This window comes from Neodiprion fabricii, chromosome 1, assembly GCF_021155785.1.
Source record: "Neodiprion fabricii isolate iyNeoFabr1 chromosome 1, iyNeoFabr1.1, whole genome shotgun sequence".
Lineage (NCBI taxonomy): Eukaryota > Metazoa > Arthropoda > Insecta > Hymenoptera > Diprionidae > Neodiprion > Neodiprion fabricii.
In genome coordinates this window covers 13,659,603-13,675,985 of record NC_060239.1, presented here as the reverse complement: position 1 = coordinate 13,675,985, position 16,383 = coordinate 13,659,603, and the positions used below count along the sequence as shown (strand labels likewise).

The 16,383-nt window shown below is 34.5% G+C and overlaps 1 protein-coding gene and 1 long non-coding RNA gene across 2 annotated transcripts in view; both read left to right on the top strand.

Annotated features, from left to right (window-relative positions):
• Nucleotides 1–5,743, top strand: part of LOC124175119 (protein Star-like) — a 138,413-nt gene extending 132,670 nt beyond the window's left edge. Inside the window, exon 7 of the mRNA XM_046555039.1 lies at nucleotides 3,049–5,743. Within this exon, the coding sequence (XP_046410995.1) occupies nucleotides 3,049–3,234 (186 nt within the window). The 3' untranslated portion in view covers nucleotides 3,235–5,743. The remainder of the gene's footprint in view (nucleotides 1–3,048) is intronic.
• Nucleotides 5,744–6,812: 1,069 nt separating this feature from the next.
• LOC124175207 lies at nucleotides 6,813–9,890 on the top strand. Its single transcript, XR_006869120.1, has 2 exons — nucleotides 6,813–6,981; nucleotides 7,123–9,890. It is a non-coding gene; the product is annotated as an uncharacterized LOC124175207 (long non-coding RNA).
• Nucleotides 9,891–16,383: the final 6,493 nt, after the last annotated feature.

Sequence of the window (16,383 nt, the reverse complement as noted above, 5' to 3'; positions counted from 1 at the left end):
ATTACCATTTCGGTACAATGTTACAGGTGGTACGAATAAAGAAATTCGGAATCATGATACTCCTGCTATCGTTTCATCCCGCCATTGAACCAGAAATGGATGGGTTCTGAAGTACTCCAGAAACAGATATGACTACCAATTTTCGTAGAGATGGCGGATATTGTAATGATTTTTTAAAGCCGTTTTGAATTCGTCGCTTTGAATGTCGAATTTTAGGGTTCAGATCCACGATCAGCGACCTCGAAAACAGCATTCACCGACTTCCGGTGAAAATTTATCGATTTTTCGTTACTGACGTCGGCCGTGTTGGATTCGATATTTTGAATTTTGAAATTTGGCCTTCAGATTTGGAAAGAGTAACATCAAAAACCCCTAAAAATCAAGTTTTCCTGCAATCTGTACATTAGGCCCTATTATGCAATGTATTAGGAATGGTCAAAAATAGCATTTCAGGGGAGTAGTTCACCTCCTTAAAATTAATTACAGCCGATGTAAAAAAATACGTTTCTCTTATTTTAGCATACTTAACATTCTCACGAAGTTACATCAAAATCGGAAGCGGACACTTTGCGGATGTTCCTTGTGGGTAGACATTATAGTCAACTTGAATTCATCTACATGTAGAGAAATTAAAAAAAAATCTTATACGACTTCTGTATTCAAACATACTTCTTGTATGAAATAAACGATCAAAATTATATGCGTTTGTTACAAAGTGTTAAGATTTGCTATCACCACACTCTTAGCTTACAATACGTATTAAAAAAACAGGTAAAAATTACATTCATACATTTGATTTTTATCTCAAGCCTTGATTGACTGTACGTTATGAAAAGAATTATGGGTTTCCATTACTCAAAGACCTCTTATGTAAATAAATAATTCAATCAATAAGAGTAGGTGGGCACATTTCTTTTCTTCGTAATTGAACATTTTTTTTTTCACATAATGGCACATTTCATATTAATTTGTAATATAAAATGACCCCTTTTAATTTTTGTACTTCTCTACATAATACAAATACGTATTGAAAAGATGAACAATAATCTTTTAAATGTTGAAACCAAGTGTTACCTTGTGACACGTATCCGAGAAATGGGATTTCAGCAGTAGTGGTACATTGATTTTTGCGATTCACACAAACTCAAATCTGATAGATTTATGAGACGAAGTTTTTGTATACCTAATCGCTTATCTATTTTCTATGAAATTTACCACACCCAGTCTGAAAAAAATGGGTTTCTCCGATGAAGTGCAATTTTTACTGGTCATACGCGTGAGATATTCGTCACACACAAGTACCTGAGTCGATTTGTCTAAAATTTATGCACAGTATGCCTTTTTCAATCCTAAAGATCGTCCATAAATTCCAAAGTGAGCTGATTCGCAGTTCTGAATTTACAAGTGACAATGTACATGTCACTATGAAATTTTTTGACCACGCAAACTGTATCTTGGCCATACAGTCATAATAGAAACATTATGATAGATATCATGATATGCAATAGAATAGAACCCAATACGCTGATGACGACAATGACAAACACGATGACAAAGACGATAATGACTGCCAACACCCGCCATACCTGTCCCCAGAACCCTTTTTGGCTTATGCTAGGTAAGAGGGAGTGGATGACTCAGTAACCGTCGTTATGCGGCTGCAGCAGACTTAAAACTGAACTATTTCTCGATAGCTGTATCGAAGTAAATTTTAAACCGAAGAGAAATATCAAAGAAAAAGGTGTATTGAATCAATGCATTTTACGAGAGGATACTTCAGTGCGACCATTTTGGTGCGAGCCATTGGGGTGCGTCATAAAAATATACATCGAATTATATATTTTTTTGAATATTGTGATAATATACGTGTGCTGAAATAATGGATTCGATAAATACGAAAGGTGTAGTTAAACATAGACTATAGACAATCAACAGAGTTTGAAAACGTTTAGCTTCCCGCTTTCAGGCGCGACAACTCCCAACATACCGTCTTGCTTGATTGCTCCGGTTCCTTCCTCTTTTCTTTGATACCTTCAAATACCCTCTTGGAGGCCGGCTCGAGCGCTAGCCTCTGTTGTACCTCACACGTACAAATTTGGGAATTTATTTAAAATACGAGTTCATTAAGTCACTAGGGATTCGAGATTGGAATCAATTATGTACCGTTAAAAACACGCCTGTAAGACCAAGAATACGACGATAATAAAAGTAGGGTGAGATAAATGCTACGTGTTTCTGTGGTTGTTGAGCGGTCATTCAAAAATATGTACCAGATTCTAACCATACACGTAAGTTTAAAATTTTTTTTTATGTTATACATATCGTAGCAGCGTCGCGTGAACAGGCAAGATTACAGAATAGGAGGATTTAAGTTCAAGTACCATGTGCTGGTCAGGACCTGAACGGCAACTCGCGAAAATTGTAGCATGGGTCACGTCGTTCAGGTGTCAAATCGGCAAGCTGCAAGGCTTGAACTCGTTCAAGCTACATCTCGGCAAGGTCTTCCGCAGTTTTCTTTGTCCCCTTTGTAGATGCAGGTGTTTCTATCAAACATGTTGAAACGCATAAATAGGTACCTTTCCGAACATACTCGAAAGGGTATGTCTCTATATGTAATATCGACTTTTCAAAAACCACTGATGCAAATCGGTAAACGTGGTTATGTTTTTTTTTGACATATTGACCAGCGAAATATCGCACCTTTGCAGACCAACCGCAGTAGCGTAGCGCGTATATGAGGACTGTAACGTAGCATTTCTCGAGCTAGTCGAGTAGCGGTCCGGAAGGTATTTCGGCAGCGGTCTGGGTAGGTTAGTGGTCAGAGCAGTCGCCCGAAAACCGAAAGGTGCCGGGTTTGAATTTCGGTCCAGTCCAAACCGTGAAACATTTTTTCCGGACCCACTGGAAATTCAGGTCGTAGGACATACTCGAAAGGGTATGGCGGGTTTGAACGTAATTCGTGTTATTATTACAGGGAAGATTTCTTGTGTAGTAAAATTGTTTTTAATAATCGCAACCGATCTAACGTGATTTAAATGAACGTTTCAGGTGCTGGATACGATTCCGAGGGAAATGCCGCGAATTTCCGTCCTATCTATTCAATGGAGCCCGCATCACAACGAGGTGGAAACAAAACATTTAATTCAAAAGCTGACCGAGCGAAGGTACAAACACTTTCACACAACGGAGACTGGAAAGATGATATTTCTTTACAATAGACTACTCAAAATTTAAATAGAAATTATTATAGAAGGCTTTCAAGCCGTGGAATTTGATCATGAATCTAGACCAAAATGAGAAACTGATTCATACGCTTTCCCATACCAAATAAGCGAAAGTCATACTTTTCAATTGATCTTTCTAGAAACGGATATATTATCCACGCATGATGGAAGAAGTTTACATCTGATTGTGAGTTATACAAAATTGTGTGAACAAAATTCTTATCGACTCAAGTTTTCGAATTTGACTGTTTAGAAATTTTGTTTTTAATATTTTGTCTTACATAAGGATTTTGAGTTCCTGCAAACGGGATAATATTAAAGTGATTGCGTGGACGTTTCAGTGTGATTCGCATATGGCTCTATCGTTGTCAAATTGAAAAATCAAAAACCCTTATTATGTTTCTTTTTCATTGGCAATTTTCCGTACGGTATTCAGATTTATTTTTGAACCGTTGGCGAATTATAAATTTCTTTGACTTAAAAATGACGCCTACACCAATTATCTTGGGAAAATTCATGAGAATCTATCATTCATGACAAACATTTACCAACAAGATTAAAACTGGTGAATCTCTTAGTGTTTTATTCAAATTTTATCATATTTAGTACCTCAGTGATGAGGGTGACCCCTAAGAATAAATAAATATCACCATGAAAATAATCATATTAGAAAAGAATGTACTATAGCAAAATTTTCTTTCTTTCTTCTGTTGTAATTGATTTTTAACAATAGTAAATGACGTGTATGTCACATCGCAAAAAAATACAGATTTTTTTTTCATCCCTACGTGTGCGAAAAATAGCCTAGAACAAATTTTTCCTAGGTGGCGAACAGCGTGAGTGAAAATATAGGTGGCCAACGAAATGATAATTATAGGTATTTAAATTATGATATTCTTTACGTCACAATATTTTGATTACGTATTACCGTAACTGGGGACATGTAGTGAAAAAATACTTCTAAAAAGATTGAGGTTACCAGACGTACTCTTACATACGAAAGTGTTTACATATTAGGTATATCATGCTAACTCGACAGGCAATTGACCGTGGTAACGTTTCATTTCGCTGATTTTTTGTGTCTTTCAGTACCAATTCAAACTAGTCTCTACAACTTTTTTTAGATTGTTATCCAATCGCATCTTTAGCGATCAATTTTTCAAAACTTTTGACTTGAAGGACTTTAAACTTCGAATGAAAATTTGAGCTTAGGCTATAGAATAACGTAATTTTCTTCTTTAACGCACGAACAGTACGATGGTATGAAACGAAATATACGGTACGGTCTGGTTGGATTCGGGCAAACTCTATACCTACTAATGTTGATCGAAATCTGTTAATTCTTTTGCGTGTCTGGTACCTATACGTAATTTTTTTTAAAGTCGCGCCCCTTGAAGTGACATGTATCAAATTTACAAATTAAATTTCAAGTCAGAGTGCTAAAGGGAGCTTAGTGATTTTTGGTTGTTTTTTTATCGATTTTGGAAAAACCAATTTTCAAGTGGAAATTATCATCTTCAAAAAACATTCATCAACTTTGTCGCATGGTTATTTTTTTGCGGGATTATTGACCATTAAAAATTAAAGTGTTTCAAAAACTGATCAAATATAACAGGCGAACAAAGCATAAGTATATCATGTATGTGAGTTAGAAGTTCGTGACTGTATTGGTTATGTGATTAAAATTTCGTTGGTATCGACAGTCAGTGATGACAAGATGCAGTTCATAGAGAATGATGTCTTTATTACGACGTTTCGGCAGGACCCCGCCTGCCATCATCAGGTTTCTTAAAAATATTAAAAAGAAAACAAAAAATAATATATATATATAAATTTTACAGATATAAATTTAACAATTAACACTTTCAATTAAAATTATTACACATAAATGCCTCTAATTAATTATTATTGTTAGGTTGTCATAAGATAATAAAATATTACACAGTCACATTTTTAGACATTCCTTAGCTTACTAGTTGTTGCTTACATAGTGTTTCAGAAGGAAGTGACTATCCGTCTGTCATTCCGACCCCCTTAATGTTAATTATAACAACAATGATCTAATGTCATAGATTTGTATAGATGGTTATTGTTGAGCTGGCACTTTGTTTATATGACCTTTCTTACATATGTTTTTTGCGACTTATAAAATATCTCCGTAAAGGTGACTTGGATTGTCAATCTCAGTTCTTTTGTTTACAGTATTCTTTGTTGATATGTGTATCATTTCTTTTATAACTCTTTTGTGCCAGTTTGTCTCTTTGTCTAATATTATAACATTTTCAAAATTGAACTTGTGTCCTTCAACCAATGCATGATACGCTAATGCCGATCTGTCTGGATCATGTGTTTTGATATCGTATTTACGATTAGCGATCCTTTTTTTAAATGTTGCGATGATTGGCCTATGTAGCATTTTTTGCAATCTGTGCAATTGATCTTATAAATAATATTGGTTTGTTCAAGCGCAGGTGTTTTTGATTTTAAACATGCAAATAAATTATTTAGAGTGTTGGTGATTTTATATGACACATTGATCTTTTCCTTACGCACTATGTCTTTTATGTTCTGCCATAGGCCTTCAATAAAGAGAATGGATATATTGATATATTGATATATATATATTGAGTGTTGCGATAGGTTTACTGGATAGAAGCATTACATTGTCAAACGGGTAGTTTAGAACAGGAAATCTAAACTTAGTACGGGAAACACTAAAGAAAAATGGCTACCCCAAAACATTAATTAGACATCTGCAAGAACTAAGAATAGATAAGCATTACAACAGCTATAATGATGATAATTGTGCAAACAACAATGAAAAATGTATAGGATCCATTCTCTTTATTGAAGGCCTATCGCAGAACATAAAAGACGTAGTGCGTAAGGAAAAGATCAATGTGTCATATAAAATCGCCAACACTCTAAATAATTTATTTGCATGTTTAAAATCAAAAACACCTGCGCTTGAACAAACCAATATTATTTATAAGATCAATTGCACAGATTGCAAAAAATGCTACATAGGCCAATCATCGCAACATTTAAAAAAAGGATCGCTAATCGTAAATACGATATCAAAACACATGATCCAGACAGATCGGCATTAGCGTATCATGCATTGGTTGAAGGACACAAGTTCAATTTTGAAAATTTTATAATATTAGACAAAGAGACAAACTGGCACAAAAGAATTATGAAAGAAATGATACACATATCAACAAATAATACTGTAAACAAAAGAACTGAGATTGACAATCCAAGTCACCTTTACGTAGATATTTTATAAGTCGCAAAAAACATATGTAAGAAAGGTCATATAAACAAAGTGCCAGCTCAACAATAACCATCTATACAAATCTATGACATTAGATCATTGTTGTTATAATTAACATTAAGGGGGTCGGAATGACAGACGGATAGTCACTTCCTTCTGAAACACTATGTAAGCAACAACTAGTAAGCTAAGGAATGTCCAAAAATGTGACTGTGTAATATTTTATTATCTTATGACAACCTAACAATAATAATTAATTAGAGGCATTTATGTGTAATAATTTTAATTGAAAGTGTTAATTGTTAAATTTATATCTGTAAAATTTATATGTATATATTATTTTTTGTTTTCTTATTAAAATTTTTAAGAAACCTGATGATGGCAGGCGTGGTCCTGCCGAAACGTCGTAATAAAGACATCATTCTCTATGAACTGCATCTTGTCATCACTGACTGTCGAAACCAACGAAATTTTAATCATGTATGTATAACGTACGACTAGTCAAGCAAGTATTCTCGGTTGAAGTCCCTCCTTCAGTGAATTAGTCATTTGGAACTCACGTCTGAAGTAAAATTCAACGCCGAATAATTAAACATGAAACTGTTTTTTTTCTGGTTATAGTAACGCAACCACATTTCTATCTCACTATGCACGTATAGTTCAGACTACTATGTGGGAATATTGCAATAAAATCAAGAATTTATCGTTCAACGGGCCATACCTTCATTTGGCTGGTACTCTACTATACGTATATGTATAGTAATTTCTAACAATATTACTGTAATTTATGTAACACCATAATTGTCTTCAACAATAAAATATAGTAGTCACTTCCAATCACCGTATTTTGTAGTGAAAATATGGTAAAGTCAACCATTTTGTTTGGCGAATGATTTATTCCTTTATATTGTGATTCTTTTCGTTGGGATATTTATAAATTCTCATGTATCACTTTCGTTAATGCAGTCTTGATTGAAAAAAAGTTAGAAGAAAATTTAAAAAAGTTCATCACCTTTAATTTGGTTGAGAATGTTTGCCATGGGTCATGGGATTTTTGTGAATTTTTTCAAGCCGATCGGCAAAGGCGTAATTTCTGAATTGTGAAAAATTCGAAACTCGCAAATAGTTCAGTGAATCAGAATTTGAAAAATGTAAAAGAATATTTCAGAGGAAATATCACTACATAATGAAAACTCGGCCATTGAAACGGAGATGACGAGGGTCTTTAATTTGTCGATTTCACGAAAGAAAGCCCATATGTATAAGATACACAGTTTCAATGAGTCGGACAGTGATATCGAGTGAGCTAATCTTATTAAGGAAACAGTTAATTGAATGAACGGGCCTTATGAGATTGTAAGATAATATTTTGCTATTATTTAATCTCGTATAGAGAAATAAGGATGAAATGAACCTAATTACCATATGTTAGCATGTAATTAGTTTTTAACGATTAGCCTTACTCATTGACTGATACTTAAACACGAAACTAATGTTTCGTATTACTTAGAATAAACTTTGGGTTAGAAAAAAAACTTTGCATTGACGCATTATGAAGCCTAACACTAATTATTAATATAAGTGTTATTTTAATATTCAAGGTATTTTCAGTTTTTCCTATCTTCAATATGTTCTTATTAATAATCATAATGACTAAAATGATTCTCTTAATAAAAATTCAATATCACTTATCTTGTGATAGTCTTGTGATAAATCATTCCGTGACTAATCCATAACGCACATATTGATATATTTCATCAAAATGTATAACTTGACTTTATATATTCCGTATACTTCTATTACTTTATATTCCACACTGTTTTCTCTTTTATAAATCGTATGCGCCATGCTTACATTATTAGTCTTAGAAGCTACGATCATGGGGTGATTTAAGTAATCATCACGTATGTCACTATGATCTTTAGTTTATCCTGCAAGCAATTTATTTGAACAATAAAAACCAATTTTATATTTCGAAGATTGTTTTCAAAAATTGACAGCCTGCCACCGTATTTACAGAGGATACACCCGAATATATGGTGGTGATCAGCAAAGTTCAATAAAACTGTGAAAGATAGGGTAAGAATTAGGAAATATAAAAAATTGCTTAATTCAATCAAAACATATGTTTATTAATTGCTGACATAACTTACACACTATATTATTATGATTAGATTGCCAAAGTAAGCACACCAAGGTACCCTAAGTAGAATTTTCAATTGGCTCAAATAAGGCCATTATCGGACTTGCCTTACTACCTGATCAGGTATACATCAGGCTACCTACCTGATCAGGGCCTGAGCAGAAATGTAACGTGCCGTTCTAGAATGCCTTGAACAGACTGAGTTCAGGTACCATGGTCAGACCCTGATTAGTCGTTGATCAGAACTGGATCAGGGTCTCACCAGGTGTTGATAAGGGCAGGTTAAGATACTACCTGATCAGGCTCAGGCAACGATTCTACAGAATTTTTTATTTTTGAAATAACATGATTTAATTTTCGTTGGGTGAAACAGTCAATGATGACAAGATGCAATTCACAATGGATGATGCTTTTATTCATTTATTGAGGGCTTGTCGCGGAAAATAAAAAATATACTGCGCAAAGAAAACATCAATGTGTCATATAAAATCACCAACACGTTAAATAATTTATTTACATGTTTGAAATCAAAAACACCCGCGCTTGAACAAACTAATATTATCCATAAGATTAACTGTATAGATTTTGATAAATGCTACATAGGCCAATCTTCGCAACATTTAAAAAAAAGGATCGCTAAGCAGAAATATGACATTAAAACACATGATCCAGACAGATCGGCATTAGCGTATCACGCATTGGTTGAAGGACATAAGTTCAATTTTGAAAATGTAAAAATCTTAGAAAAAGAGACAAACTGGCACAAAAGGATTGTAAAAGAAATGATACACGTATCGAGAAATAATACTGTAAACAAAAGAACTGATATTGATAATCTAAATCACCTCTACGCAGACATTTTATAAGTCGCAAAAAGCATATGTGTTGAAGGTCATACAAATAAAGTGGCAGTACATCAACAATCACGTAGGCAAATATATGACATTCGAATATTGTTGTTATAATTAACATTAGGAGTGTCAAAATAACACATGGATAGTCACTTCTTTCTGAAACACCATGTAAGCAACATCGTTAAAGCTAAAGGATATCTAAAGATGTAAGTTTGCAATATTTTATTTTCATACAACAACTTATTAATAATATTTAGTAGTGGCATTTTTGTACAATAACGTAATTGAAAGCTCTATCTGTGAAATTTGTTATTTATTAAAATTTAAGAAACCTGATGATGGCAGGCGGAGTCCTACCGAAACGTCGAAATAAATGCATCATCCATTGTGAATTGCATCTTGTCATCATTGACTGTTTCATCTAACGAAAATTAAGTCATACAATAAAAACAGTCACGAACTTCAAACTCATTTTGAAATAACGTGACAAATTATTTAGTTCTATATGTATACGAAGCTAAATCTACCAAAAATGAGCACATGATATCTGTAGATAGATATCTACAAAAATAGTAGAAGGGGAGAGAGTGAGTGTTTCAGATGGAAGGAGATGAGGTTAGCTACTGACAGGTCAGCAACAGTGCGTAAGAATAGCATAATGCTTCAAAGTTCACTTATTTGTTATTTATGATTATCATTCGTCACTTATTTTGACTATTCCCTGAGCTTGCGCATTACTTGCGTGATTCAGGCAGTGATAGCCCCGTTTTATATTCAATGCCGAACACAGATAAGTAAAAATAATTGACTTTCATGCAATAATCACACCGAAAAAGGAAAACCTGTCTATTTTTGTAATTGTCACACACGCTTATAGTATTGATGAATCTCGGAGGCTGGCATAACAGTTTTACCGCCGGATCTTGTATATTTGATTGACGCGTGCTCTGTCGGTTGATTGTTGAAACGAAGCCTGTCATTTTCCAGAATCTTTTTTTGCGTTGCCATTAGTGCATGAAACTCAATAATATTTGGTTATCTGTATTCAGTATTGAATACAGAATTGGGCGATCATTGCCTAAATCGCACCAGTGATGCGCAGGCATGGAGAATAGTCAAAATAAGTGACTCATACACAGGCAGAAGCAATTTTTACCAGATTCTTACGATTTTCGTGAGTTCTTTCGATCCTGTTATTCATAAATCATCCAATACCAAAGAATCAATCCACTACGTAGCATCATTTCGGAGATATATTCATTTTTCGTCAAAATCGACTGGAATTTTCGTTAAACGGGGTTCCTAACCCAAGACCGGTGTATAACGTATATGATTTTCAAGATTGTGTAGGTTCAGGAGCACGGAAAGAAAGAAATGAAGCCAATCAAGTTTGGAAGTACACAGTTTCAGCTTCAATTTAGAAAAAAATAAATTAATCCGTAACATGAAAATTGTGGCTGCTGTGGCCACTGAAGTCATAATGCGCAAAAAGCAGCGTAAAAACGGTAACCATATTTCCAACTAAACGGAGTATCTGACAAACAAAAACCAAAAATCACTTTAAGGGCTAAGGTACCTTCTACCCTTCTATGGAACCGATTTTCAATTAAGTAAAATTTAGTAGAGTTATGAATTTTTTTTATTAGTAAATCACATTTTCTAGATTTTCACCAGTGTCTTCAGCTGTACATGTTGAACATACAGACGGATACTCAATCCGTTTTATAGGAGGTTAGTTCATAATCATATAAAAGCCGTGTATAAATTTCAGGGTGATCAGATGAACGGTTCTGATGGAATCGTGGTTATTGTTATCAAAACTGTGGTTTTGAGTGGCGAAACAATCGCATAACGACGAAGCGGGGCTCAACATTTCTGCTCATAACTTCTTTAATTTTGCGAATCCCGCGATCGGCGACCAATCAAAATTAAGATAATAGACCCGACTATAATAATACGCAGAAACCCGAATATCGATGAAAAATTATTTTTGAGACTTAGGAACACCCTTAAGGGGGTATATAGACTCATATAGTAAATGTCGGAGATATTTTTCAAAAAGTAATTTTAGGAAAAGCAAGAAATATTCACATATGTCAGCAAAAAAAAATAAAAAAATATTTGAAAAATTTGCGGAATGGTGAAGTTATTTTCCCGTAATTGTGCAGCTGAGTTCTACGCAATCCTTGATGGTTTAAGATTCTACAATCGATCGGAGGTTCTTACAAAATACTGTATTTCATTTATTATATTGGATGTGATGTTACGTCCGGCGTATTGCTACGGCGTACTTTTTTCAAAATCTATACAACCCTCAACACATGGGAGTGTTTCTTAAATTTCCCTTCTAACACCGTAACGAAAGTTACGGCCATAGATAACATTAAAATATCGTATTGCCTAAACCGGCGAGTTCCACCCCTCCTGGCAAAAGTCATGTAGAGACCAACAATGATCCCTAGTATGAGGTTCAAAATTGTTTTTTACAACTGGTACCAAGAACTGAGATAGGAGACTGCTGAGCTAGTAACAGTGGAGCTCAGCCTAATAATACCTCTCTTTTTTAAGGTAAAATTATCATTGATATTTAGCATAAGCTATTCATCCATTGTGAACTAAATTAAAATAGATTAATTATTAAGATGTATGGATGATAGTGTGAACATTGTATGTCGATGTCTCTCGTTCATATTTTTAATATGTCACCGACGGGATTGAGAATCGTCGGAACACCGTCGGAGAGCGTGAAGTAACGCTGACCATGTGGATTTGGGAACCAGGGGGTCGCCCTCACACCTCATTGGCTAATTACCGTTGTAACTCATTACAACTGCAGCTCCTTGGACCCTCAGGCCCAAGAAGCCGCGTCTTTCGTCTGTCAAGTCGCGAAGTGCGTGCACGTCCCGGATTAGCCCTCTCGAGCAAGAGTAGTGTTGGAAAATCTTAGTTGTGACCGGCCTGAAGTCTCGCGCTAATTCGTCAAATTCGAGCATTCGGTTATTCTGTTAGTTGCAAAAGACTCACTATCTTCTACGTTTCCATCTTTACTGTGCTTTATATATTGTAGTATTGGTGATCGGTCAATTGAGAAAACGTAATTTTAGTTAACGTTTCGACCCGGATATGGGCCCTCCTCAGAACGATTTATTTAAAAACTGTCAAAAAAAAAAAAAAAAAAAAAAAAAAAAACAAAAGGAAAATAGGACTTAATCAAATAAAATTGGTACTAATAGTAATCGGACACAAATATTGCAGATGTAACATTCTCACAGACAATAAACATTGTTGATAGTAAGACCTTATGAATAATTGTGATAAGGATGTTTTTTGGTGTTATTTACCTTTTAAGTTAAGTATGTGTAATAAGATGTAGTCGATTTCACCATTACAATTGGCGGAAACAATGTTCTTTTTAGTGACGGTAGACGATGTCAATCTTCCAGTAGTTTTTTTAGTAGGAGTTAAAGGTTGGTAGTCATTTATTTAAAAAAATTAAAGAACTATGTTTTTTCACAGTCAATATGTCATAGTGTTAAAAGGTTATTAAAGAAGGTCAATTAGCCATGAAATTAATTCACAGGTGTCAATTGAGTGGAGGTAAGCTCTTTGTAATTAAATTCTACATGTCTAACGAAATATTGTTGGTTGAACCAATTGGGACAACCGGTGAATAACGACTGATGGGGGAAAACACAATAATCCAGAGTGAAGGTGAACATATTATAAACATTATACAGAAAAAACAATAAATATTTGGTACGAAAGGTTATGTAGAAAGAACTTTAAATGGAGACTAAATAATAATTTTTTTTTTTTTTTTTTTTTTTTTTTTAAATTAAAAAAATTAGTTTAGGTTAAACAATATTTGTTGTGTGGGCAGAGATTAGAGGTTTGTAAATATTGCTTAAATGTTCAACGTCTTGTCTGAGATTTACCGTATTGGTATGACCTACAATGTTGCACATTTCTAAAAGCAATCTTCTGTAATAATTTTGTTCTTCACAAAGGATGTTTGTGTTGTCAAAATTGAAAGTGTGTTGTTTATCAATCCTATGTTTCGTTAGAGCTGTGTGCCGTTCATCTGTCTCATGTATATTACGTTGGTGTTCCCTAATTCTGGTGTTGAGATGTCGACCCGTTTGACCTATGTAGACTTGATTACAGTCCTTACACGGTATTTTATATACTACATTTGAACGTTTGCCTATGGGGATCTTATCCTTACCGGTATCAAAAACAAGTTTTAGGTCTTTTGAATTTTTACCAACAAACTTTACATTATATTTATCGAATAAACGATTGAGTGACTCGAATAGGCCGGCTACATATGGAATGGGGATATATGTAGTAGCAGGTCTATTGTTATCTTCGACAGGAGCAGAGTCAATATTATGGTCAAGTATGTTGTTGATGTAGGAGCGTCTCTTATTAATTTGTTTTTGTAATAGTCCATGAGGGTAATCATTAGATCTTAGTACATTGTATATGAGCGCCAAGTTTTTTTCCTGGAACTCTGTACTGGCAAGTTTTATAGCTCTATCAACAAGGCTGATGATGGTGCCTATTTTGTAGGACAAAGGATGGTGAGAGTTGAAATTCAAGTATCTTTTTGACCATGTTTTTTTGTGAAACCAATCTGTCTTTATATTATTATTGCTGTGTATCAACAAAACGTCTAAGAAACTGATGGTATTGTTCTCTTCTGTTTCGATAGTGAATTGTATTCTAGGATGATACCCGTTAAAAATATTAAGAATGTGATGTATTTTTTCATTTGGAACGGCAGTGAGAATATCATCCACATATCGAAAGTAGAACGGCAAATTAAAACCTAGATCGTTTATGCAAGAGGTTTCAAGGTCTTCCATGACGAGGTCTGACAAGATTGGGGAAAGGGGAGATCCCATAGGTAAACCAAATTGTTGTGCATAGGTCTCGTTATTAAATTTAAAAATTGCGGAGTCAAAACATATTTTTAAGGCTTTTTCTAGTTCAATCCTAGGGATTGGGATCTTATTTTCTAGAGTAGCCCAACGGTTGTTTATTGCACGTAGTGCGAGAACTGTAGGAACATTCGTAAACAAAGAAATTACATCTAAAGATATTAAGGTGTAATTGTCCGGGATAATCAATGTCTTAATTTTATCGACTAATAAAAAACTATCTTTTACTCTCGAGATGGGAGGTTTAATATTAGTGGTGAGCCATGAATTGATAGTTTTGGCTAAGGAATATGTCGGGCTATTAACAAAGGAGACAATTAATCTCAAGGTGCCGCTGACCTGGATCTAAAAGTTGTAATCGATCGAAGCGCCCTCTGCATAAGTTTCCTCGGTTCCAAACCATTCGAAGGTGGTACTCTCCACCGGGGAGTAGCGCAACACAATATTAGACAAAACGCGGTCGGTAAAAGGCCTGAATCTGAGTCGGTAACCATACCACCAGAATTGACCCGAATTTTGCATGCAAATGATGACGTCATGTGTGTAGCGATTGCATCACGACCGAACTGATTATTTTGATAGTTTTACGGTGAATATAGCAAATTCAATTTATTGTTCCGTGAAACACCCTTGAATATGGGACATTCTTTGACGAATCGGAGAGATTTAGATAAAAATCGACCGACACAAGTTTCATGTAGCTTAAAATTGTTTCACGGGTTCTATATCGAAAAAATAGGGATACGTATTCGAGGATTTTTTTATTTTACATATTTCGTAACATAGAGGGGATCGAAAATTTGATAATTTGGTGTTTTCTGGCACGGAGAACTCATTTTCAAAAATTCATAACGCCGGCTCTGTTTGAGCTGAAAAGTTCGTTTTTTCAACCCAAAGCTAATAAAATAAATTTTAATGCAACAATTGTTTCATTTACGATTATTCCGAAATTTATATTGTTATAAATAATTAATATGTTTAAATCGATTTTTAGCAATAGCCTTCACCTCGTAGCGAGTTCTCAGCACGACCATCCTATTCTCCATCAATTCAAAATACGTTATGGATGAAAAATTTGACGTAGAATACGATGGTTGTGCTAAGAACTCGCTACGAGGTTGGGGCAATTGTTAAAGATCGGTTAAAACATATTAATTGTTTATAACAGTATAAATTTCGGAATAATCGTTAATGAAAGAATTGTTGTAATAAAATTCATTTCATTAGCTTTGAGATGAAAAAAACGAACTTTCCAGCTCAAATAAAATCGGCGTTATGAATTTTTGAAAGTGAGTCTTCCAAGCCAAAAAACACCAAATTATCAAATTTTCGATCCCCTCAATTTTACGAAATATGTGAAATAAAAAATCCTCGAATACGTATCCCTATTTTTTCGGTATAGAACTCGTCAAGAAAAGTTTCAGCTGAATCAAAAATGTGTCGGTCACAAAGGTGTTTGGTTGTAAAAGAATGTCCCATATACATTAGAACATATCGTGCAATATTAATTTTACACAGCACGAAGTATTTTCAAAATGATTTCATAAATATCACCATTCACCATTTGTAAATATTTGGAAATATGTTCGAAAAATACGATTGAATGAAAACGGGTACGAATCGTTGTGGTCTCGTTTCATGAAGTTACGCCATCGGTCGCCCCCCCCCCCCCCCCCCCCCTCGCCCAACTCCGTCTCTCCTTGTCGGCAAACTTGAATGGTCATGTTTATTTTCCGTCCGTGCATTACATTGTATTCGATTATTCGTTCAGTCTACGGATAGTGACTGTGCGCGAGAAAAAAAAATCTTTGTGTCGGCAGACGACTGTGGTCGAACATTTTATAATTGCAAAATAAAGAGTATTTCTCATTCTTCTTCAGAGGTTTTCTATGAGGTACATAAATGATTATCTCTGGTGAGTATTTATACATGTATATATATA